Source organism: Carlito syrichta, unplaced genomic scaffold (assembly GCF_000164805.1).
Source record: "Carlito syrichta isolate Samal-C Ts95f unplaced genomic scaffold, Tarsius_syrichta-2.0.1 Scaffold113490, whole genome shotgun sequence".
Classification (NCBI taxonomy): domain Eukaryota; kingdom Metazoa; phylum Chordata; class Mammalia; order Primates; family Tarsiidae; genus Carlito; species Carlito syrichta.
The window spans coordinates 18,321-27,834 of record NW_007057586.1 but is presented as its reverse complement, the minus strand read 5'-3'; the positions used below and the strand labels follow the sequence as shown (position 1 = coordinate 27,834).

The 9,514-nt window shown below is 47.4% G+C and overlaps 1 protein-coding gene across 1 annotated transcript in view; it reads left to right on the top strand.

The window, feature by feature from the left end:
- Window positions 1-9,010, top strand: part of ZNF853 (zinc finger protein 853) — a 26,312-nt gene extending 17,302 nt beyond the window's left edge. The window contains exons 4-6 of the mRNA XM_021718890.1: window positions 6,816-6,898; window positions 7,948-8,059; window positions 8,953-9,010. Coding sequence (XP_021574565.1) covers window positions 6,816-6,898; window positions 7,948-8,059; window positions 8,953-9,010 — 253 coding nt within the window. The remainder of the gene's footprint in view (window positions 1-6,815; window positions 6,899-7,947; window positions 8,060-8,952) is intronic.
- Window positions 9,011-9,514: the final 504 nt, after the last annotated feature.

Below are 9,514 nucleotides of genomic sequence, written 5' to 3'. Positions count from 1 at the left end.
GGGGCGGCTGCCCCGCGGCCCCCGCGCCCAGGCCGGGCTCCTTTCGCTCAGCCCCCCGCGGCCCGGCGTTCGTTTCCTTTGCCTCAGCACGCTGAGGCCGTCTTTTACTGCATCTTGCAAAGTAGGTCCGCCGGTGACACATTCTCCCCATTTTCGGCTGCCTGAAAAAGTCTTTCTCCTTCACTTTTTCGAAGGATAATCTCACTGGATACAGAATTCTAGGTGGGTAGGTGTGTTTCTTTCAAGGCTTTAAATGTTTCGCGCCCCTCTCTTATTTGCGTGGTTTCTGAAGAGAAGCCCCCTGTAATTCCTATCTTTATCCTTTTATAGAGAGGGTGTTTTTAAACATGTTTTATCCTGGTTTCTTTCAAGATTTGCTCTTTGTCTTTGGTTTTCTGCAGTTTGAATAAGATATGCTGAGGGTTTGGTGCTTACTCTGATTGATGTTCTCTGAATTTCCTGTATCTGTGTTTTGGTGTCAGCCATTAATTTTGGAAAATTCTCAGCCATTATTATGCCAGATATTTCCTCTGTTTCATTCTCTTTTTCTTCTCCTTCTGGTATTCCCATCATGCATATATTCTATCTTTCCTAATTATCCTACAGTGCTCGGATACTCTTTCCCATTTTAAAAATTGCTTTTTTGGGCAACCCTCTCGGGTCCCCTCCCACTGTGGGAACTTTTCTGTCCTCTCAGTAAATCCTGCTTTTTTAAAAAAAATTATTTTTTCTCTTTGTATTTCAGTTTTGGAAATTTCTGTTGACGTTGCTTCAAGTTCACTGATTCTTTCCTCATATGTGCTTAGTCTATAGATGAGCCCATCAAAGGTATTCTTCACTTCTGTTAGTGCTTTTTTCTCTAGCATTTCCTTTTGGTTTTTTTCTTAGAGTTTCCATCTCTCTGCTTACATTACCAATCTTTTCTTACATGGTGTCCATATTTTCCATTACTTAGCATATTAATCATAGTTGTTTAAAATTCCCACTCTGATAATTCTGGCCTCTCTGTTGTATCTGAATCCATCTCTTCAAACTGTGTTTCTGTCTTGTAGTATGCCTGGTAAATTTTGTTGACAACCAGGCATGATACTTGGTAAGAGAAAATGAGCTAAATTTATCCTTAATGTGAGGTTTTATGTACACGTGGCTAGGAGTTAGGCTTCGTTTACAGTTTGCTGTAGCTGTAGGAGTCAGAGGCTAGGCTTTCCTTTGGTCTCCTTGTTTTTGTCATTCCTACTCTATTTTCATTTCTTTAGAGTCTTCTTAAATAAAGTCTGAGAATGCAATTCATCTAATTTTGTTTCCCTGTTAGTAATACTAAAGAGGAGTCCTACCGATGTGGTGGTAAGAAGTGGAGGGAGAGAAAGTATTCTATAATTTTATGATTATGGGTCAGTCTTTTAGCAAGTCTGTGTCTGTGGGCTGTGACCTTCACAAATTCTTCTCAGTTTTCCCTCCATAGGTGGCACAGAGAGGTTAGAGGAAGATGGAGTTAGGCACCTTCCTTCCTCTACTTTGGTTAGGCACTGATAAAATCTCAGTTTGTTAGCTCTGGCAAAATCGTTTACCCTGAAAGTAGACCTTATTAAGAAGAACTGGGCTGTAAACAAGACTGATGGACCCCTAGCTAGACTGACCAAGAAAAAGAGAGAAAAAGCCCAAATAGACACAATCAGAAATGCAAAAGATCAAGTCACAACTGACCCTGAAGAAATACAAAAGATTATCAGAGACTACCATGTACACTTGTATGGAAACAAACTTGAAAACCTAAAGGAAATGGAGGACTTTCTGACATCACACAACCTCCCCAAGAAGAAATCGAGACCCTAAATAGACCAATAACAACCTGGAAATTGACAATGTCATAAGAAAACTACCTACGAAAAAAAAAAAAAAAGCCCTGGACCAGATGGCTTTCCCACAGAATTCTATAAAACATACAAGGAGAAACTGATACCAGTCCTATTGAAAGTATTCCAGGCAATTGAGAAAGATGGCTAACATCACATTGATACTCATACCAGGTAAAGATCCAACAAAGAAAGAGAACTACAGGCTAATATCCTTGTTGAACATGGATGCTAAAATTCTCAACAAGATCCTAGCAAATAGGATCCAACAACACATCTCAAAAATCATCCACCATGACCAAAAAAAAAAGAAAGAAAATTTATTAAGCTTATGACTTGTGCATTTTGTGTGTGTGTAAAGGTTTACATCAATAAAAAGCTTGTCAAAAATAAATTATTATTAAAGTAAAACATGCTTTCCTTTTCTTTCTTTTTTTTTTTTTTTGAGTTGGAGTCTCACTTGGCTGCCCAGGCTGGAGTGCCGTGGCATACTCACAGCCACTGCAGCCTCAACCTGCTGGGCTTAGGCAATCTTTCCGCCTCAGCCTTCCAAGTAGCTGGAACTACAGATGCGTGCCACCATGCCTGGCTAATTTTTGTGATTTAGTGTAGAGACGAGGTCTCACCAAGTTGCCCAGGCTGGTCTCAAACCCCCGTGCTCAGGCAATCCACTCGTCTCGGCCTCCTAAAGTGCTGGGATTACAAGATAAGCCACCACACCCAGCCAAAATATGCTTATTAAAGAAAAAAAAGAAGAAGAAGAAGACAAACTGGGCTGGGTGTGGTGGCTCATGCCTGTAATCCCAACAGTTTGAGGGGCAGAGGCTCAAGAAGTCCTCTTGCCTCTGCCCCCCAAAGTGTTGGGATTACAGCCTAGTCAACATAGCAAGACCTTGTCTCCACAAAAAAATAAAAATAAAAATAATTAGCTGAATGTGTTGGTATGCACCTGTAGTCTTTACTTAGGAGGTTGAGGTGGAAGAATCACCTGAGCCCAGGAAAATCACGACAGTGAGCTATGATTGTACCACTGCACTCCAAACCCAATTCAAAAGGGAGAACTGAATTCTCTGGGCATGTTTCTAAAAGGCTATTTTCTCCCCCCACTGCCAGAAGTATGAGGGAATTTTTTTTCTAATCTTCACTGTAAGAAGTTGATAGGGCTTCTGGAAGTAAAACTCACAATTTTTGTTTGCCTGATAAAGTCTTTATTTCTCCTTCACTTTTGAAGGATATTTTCGCTAGATACAGACTGCTAGGTTGGTGGGTGGTTTTTTTTTTTTTTTTTTTTTTTAACACTTTAAGTATTTCACTCTACTCTCTTCTTGCTTCACAAAAGTGTGGGGCTCCCCTGAAGTTTTAGAACACTCAGACTTCTCATTGAGCTTCTAACAATTTGTCAATTACAGTTTAATTTTCCTCCCCAGTACAGGCTCCAGGGGTAGTTCCTGCTGTGAGCTTTGGGTCCAGTAAGCTGTGAGTCTCTGATTATGCCTGCCTGTGTCTCCAACTTTGGGATCAGCAGTTTTCCAGGTAACCTCAGTGCTCTGATGTCTTGAGGATGAGCTGCTGATTTGATGGGAAAAAAATGTTTGTTCACCCTTTTTCTTGTTGGGAGGACAGAGTGGCTAATCCTAAGCTCATTATGTGTTAGGCTGTGAACTGGAAGTCTACCTAAACTTATTTTAAAATATTTTAAAAATAAGCTTTTAAATGCTGCAAATGGAAAACCAGTGTCACTTGAGGTCGATACTTGAAGGTAGCTGTAAAAATAAATACAATGGCAACAAGATGATGTTGTTACATTATGGCAAGATTCAGTTGTCTGCCGGAAAGTTCTGAATTCAGGTCCAGCACACTCTTCATTTAAAAGGGAGAGGAGCAGCCAGGCATGGTGGTTCATGCCGGGAGGCCAAGGCGGGAGTGTTGCTTGAGCCCAGGAGTTCAAGACCAGCCTGGGCAATATAGGGAGACCCCATTTCTGTGCGTGCGTGTGCACACACACACGCGCGCGCGTGCACACACACAAAACCAGCATGGTAGTGCATGCTGTGGTCTCAGCTACTCAGGAGGCTGAGTTGGGAGGACCTCCTGAGCCTAGGAATTTGATCACGCCACTGCACTGCAGCCTGGGCAACAGAGCGAGATCCTGTCTCAAAATAAAAAGGGGGCGAAAGGAGTAAGTATCAAAATGGTGTTGAAGACAAGCTAGTACCACATACAGGTTTTTTCTTTGATGTCATCAGAAGTGAAGGAGAGCAAACAGGTAGCAACTGTTCCACAGAATGAAATCCAGTGTCATGGAATGTCCTTTTCCAGCACCTCCTAAAATTACCTCTGTCTTACAGGACCTACAAGAGAAAAATCTAAATTCCTAGGCTTAGCATAAAAGGCTTTTCAGAGTCTCCCTGGTCCTTTCTACCTTGTGAGTGCTTTTCTGTCACATTCCAATGGGTATTAAACACTTTGGCCATAAATCAATTTACTCTCCCAAGTTACTCTATGTTATTTGTTTGTTTTAGGAATAGGTAAACAAACTGTTGCTTGGTTGGACTTCCCCGTTCCTCTCCACTCAATTCAGTCTCGACAGATTTCCCCAGATTCATGTGAAGAAGAAAATCATTTTCAAGCGGTGACATCAAAACAAAGTGTAAGACATCAAACAGGCTGTCCAAAGTAAATCATACACTTTGTGCACGAATACAATTCCTATGTCAGTCATATGTCTCCGGACAGTTTGTGAGGGGGTGGAGAACATCCAAAGGCACTCATGAAACAGTTGTCGGCGGTGATGTCTGCCTAGTTCCTACATTGCCCTCCACAGTGGATGCTGGAGTGAGGAGTCTGCTCAACCAGCGATTTTTTTCTTTCTTTCTTTCTTTTTTAGAGACAATGTCTTGCTCTGTCACCCAGGCTGGAATGCAGTGGTGCAGTCATAGCTTATTGCAGCCTTGGACTCCTGGGCTCAATCCTCCAGCCTCAGCCTCCTGAGTAGCTGAGACTACAGGCATGTGCCACCATACCTGGCTAATTTTTATGTTCCACTCAGTGATTTCCATGAAGCTAATTCTGTGCACCAGCTATCCCGTGGCTCATCAGTACAGAAGCAGGGGATGTGGGAAGGTACGAAGCGTCTGGGGTATTTGGAATTCTGTGAGTCCGTGGACATCTCTGTCTGAGCACACAGCTTTGGGCCAGCCTCTCATCTGCACAGACCCACCCGCAGATGTGTGCACTGCAATTCAGGGACATGGCCCTTTGACCAGTAAGTCCGGACAGAGTTCACTCCCACTTGGCTCTCAGAACTTGCTCAGCTGCCTCCTTCTACAGGAAGCCTTCCTGGCTCCTCCTGTGCTTTCACACCAGGGCCTGGCAAGGAGCCTGGCACAGAGGGTGCTGTCAGGAGTCCCAACGTGTGCTCCATGTGCCTGGAGTGGGCAGAAGGCAGTAGTGTTGCTGTCAAAGAAAACCAGAGCTGGGCAGTAGTTAAAGCAGTAAAAGTAGTTTTTACCCCTTTAACTATTACAAGAGGGGAAAAGAGAGCTCAGTATAGAACTGGGCTCAAGTTTGAATATAATACAGACAAGTGGAAATTCATAGGCCAGGAGCAAGTGTTGGGGTGGTAGGTGGAAAAATCCCAAGGCTGTGGGACTCTGGGATTCTTGCTGAAGGCAGGCCATGGTGCTCAGACATCACCTGGGGAATGTGGGATGTGAGGGGTTTGATCAGATACTGAGATGGGGATTCTGAGATGGGGAAACTGACTTGACAGGATTTTTGCTATGACTGGGCGATGCCAAGACGGGCACAGATGCTCAAAGGTGGAGGCTGAGTTGAGAAAGGGCTCAGAGGAAGGAGCCTGAAGTTTGGTCAAGGAGAGGGAGAGCGATGTCACCAGCCCCATGTGCCTCCCTGTTGGCCCCGCCCGTTCCTTTCCACTTCGTTGCAGGGCCTGGACTTGATCTGGCCCTGCCTGGTGGACACTTCTGTCATCTCTGCCTGCACCCAGGCTAGGACAGAGGGGTCTGCTCCTTCCTTCTGTCCCGTCAGTCCCCAGCCCTGGTGGCCACTCCCCTGCCCCCCCCAGGATGCTCTGCGGCTGCCGAGCCAGGAGTCTGTGAGGGACTCAGGCCTGGGGGGACACAGGCATCTGAGGGAGGGGCCGGGGAAGTGAGGAGGGGCAGGGGCTCCATCTTGGAAGGGCAACGAGCAGATGGAGTCTTCCTCTTCCAGGGTGGTGTCAGGGACCACAGGACCAGGCCACGTGGCTCTTCACGTGGACGTTCTCAAAGGGCTCAGTTCCTGCCAAACCACAGTTCCCATGTCCACAGCTTAATTCTTTCACCTGGTCACCTTGAAACCCTGCCACCTTCCACAGGGGTTACCTCAACAGCCTTTGGATGGTTCCCTGCTGCCCATCCAGACCCCCTACCACGAGCCCATCCATCTCGGCAAATCAAGACCCTCCTCCTTCCTGGGTCCCCCACAGGGTAATGAAGCTCCAGCCAGCCACAGGACCACTCTGGTCTCCCAGACTTGCCCCAAGCTCCCACCTCAGGTTCTTGCTCAGGCCAGGTGTCCCCTGCCCCACTGTGACCCAGTCTCTGCACCTTTCAGTCTTGGCTGCAATGCTACCTGGGAGACCAGGAACCTCTTCACTCCGCCTTTCCTCAGCTCCTGGCCTGTGGCTCTCAGGCTACACCTCACAGTTGGGACTTGCCTTCCCCCAGGCCTGACGCTCTGAGGTGAAGGCCCTGGCTGCCATGTCACCCGAGGCCTGCGGGCAGTGTGGTCCACCAGCAGCTCAAGCTGAGGGTAGGAGGGCTACAGAATTCCCCGCCCACCCACCTCTGTCAGCTGCCTCCAGTGCCCTTGGGGGAAGGAGAGTTGCCCACTAACAGGTCACCCTATGTGGGTATTTGTTTTCTTGTGCTTGCTGTTTCCTGCTCTCTGGGTGCACAGGCCTAGGCAGGCCTTGCCCCTAGGGCAGGCTGCCAATTACCTCTTCCCCTTCTCCTTCTGCCGAGGAAGCAGCTGGGTGGCAGGTGGGCCAGCCGCTGATATAGGCCGGCTCACTCTCCCTTTCTACCTCCCCAGGTTGCACATTCTTTGTGCGTTGGCCTTGAGTTCGTCATAGAGACAATGTCGAGACTTTTGATGGAGTGGGATAGGGTTCCCTTTCCTTTTTTTTAAATTTTAATTTTAAAGATGTGGGGTACAATTCAGGGTTAGGTATACAGATGGTCACTGTACACGTAAAGTTTGGGCCTCACTTTGGTCCCCACATCACCTGGTTTGAGATCAGGTGCTTTTATTGATGAAGTGTGGTGACCGCCCCCCAACCCCCAGCAGTGTCCCACTACTACCAATCCCTTTCTTACAGTATTATGGTAACTGTTCAGGGTCTGCTTATGAGTGAGAACACGTGATACTCAGTTCTTTGTTTCTGTGATAAATCGCTGAGTACTATGGACCATGAATCCATCGAAGTTGCTACAAAGTTCATAATTTTGTCTTTATGGCTGTGGAATATTTCATTGTGTATATGTACCACATTTTCAAAAATCCTGTCCACTTTTGATGGGCAGCATGGTTGGTTCCATGTTTTTGCTATTGTGAATAATGCTGCAGTAAACATATGTGTGCAGATATCTTTTTCAGAGAGTGATTTGAGTTCCTCCAGGTATATTCCCAGATGGGGGATTGCTGGGTGGTATGGAAGGCCAATTTTTAGATCTTTTAGGAATCACCGCGTTGTTTTCCACAGAGGTTGTACTAGTTTACATTTCCACCAACAGTTGAGAAGCATTCCCCTTTCCCTGCATCCTCTTCAGCATCTGTTGTTTTTTGAGTTGATCATGGCCATCCTGACTGGAGTTAGGTGGTATCTCAGTGTGGTTTTAATTTGCATTTCTTTGATTAATGAGGCTGAACATTTTTTCATGTATCTGTCGGCTGCTTGTACGTCTTCTTTTTAGAAGTGTCTATTCATATCTTTTGCCACTTTGTAATAGGGCTGTTTTTTTCTTTTCAGCACATTTGAGTTTCTTGTAGATCCTAGGATTCCCTTTCCTGATGTTCCTTGTGTTTTTAGCCTACCAGGTGCCCCGTAAAGGGGGCAGGCGATTGGCAGGACTTGGCATGTCTAGAACCCTGCCCATCGTGTCAAGGAGGGGCATGTTGTTGGCTCTGGATGGCATCTCATGGTATGTTGTTGGCTCTGGATGGCATCTCCCTGTGGATGGGGACAGGGTCACCCCAGATGGAGCTGGAGGGGGGTGAGACCTCTGGCCTTCTTGGTTTTGCTCTTGCTGGTCTCTTCCCTCTGGCCCCCTCCCTACTCCCACGTCCCAAGGATTCCCATCAGCTCCCTCACCTCTCTCACTGCTGCCAACTGCGACCCCACAAGAGGATCTCACACTCTTCTACACACAATTCTTTAAAAAACGTTTTTTGTAGAGAGGAGGTCTCACCATGTTGCCCAAACTGGTCTCGAACTCCTGGCCTCAAGCTATTCTCCTGCCTCGGTCTCCCAAGGCCACTGCACCTGGCCTGCTCATGATCTTAGAGCGAGGAAAACATGTGGTTTCCGTTTGCAGGCCTCAGTCTTCCCTGCCCCTCCACTCCACCCACTTGACAGCCAGGCCTGAGCTCTTTGGAGAACCCTGGGAAGGGAGTGTAGAGCCCAGCACACCCGCAGGTGTGTGATATGAAATGTCATCATGGAGTTGATGCACATATGTGAACACATGGTGTCGAGAAGGAAAGAAAACACATGCACATGTGTGTAAGGTGGGAGTCCAAGAATAAGGCTGCAGGGTGGGAGGGAGATGTGTTGTTCTGGTCCCTGACAACCCAGAGGAATGGGTGGCCGGAGAGAGCCAATGGCCAGAACTTGCCTGGGACAGTGACATTCACAGAGCCCAAGCAGCGGGGCCAAGCAGTGGTGCTTTCAGGAGACTTGCTGATGCACAAGAGCTTCACACAGACGCTGGCAGTAAAGGCGACAGAAGAGGGGGCCAAGGCCAGAACCCAAGTCTCCCCACACAGACAGGCCGGCCTGGCAGGGGCTCCGTCCCATGTCTATCCCATGTCCAAGGTCTGTGCACCTGAAGCAGCCAGCCCTGACGCTGACAGCTCTGGACTTAGATGGCTGAAGGCTCAGGACATGAATGGCTCAAGGGTGGCCCATTGGGACCGCCTAACACTGTCCTGAGTAGGCACGGAGAAGACGTTGGGCCAGGGGAGGGTTATCTGCCCAGGCTCGGTCAGAGGCTGTTGGCAGGGCCTACACCCAGCACCTGATACGGGTCCAGTAGAGAGCAGAGCCGAAGGGAAAGGGTCAGGTGGGGCCAGAAGAGAGATGATTTTTACTTTTTTAACTGTAAAACAATCATTGATATTAAGTCTTCTTTAGGTGGCTTGGACTTAATTCTTCTAGAATGGCGGGCGGTTGGTTCACCTGAGCACACTGCTCTTGGAGTCACAGGCATGGGCAGGGGAGGGGCAACTTCGGGGCGGCAAGCCTCATTTGACCTGGGACGTGCTGAGCTTAGTGGACTGTGGTGCCTTTGCCTGTTTGTACACTCCGTGTCCTGGGCAAGATGAGTTCTGTGGACTCTGACTTTCATGATGCAGGAGGAAGGAGAGGTGACACCCAG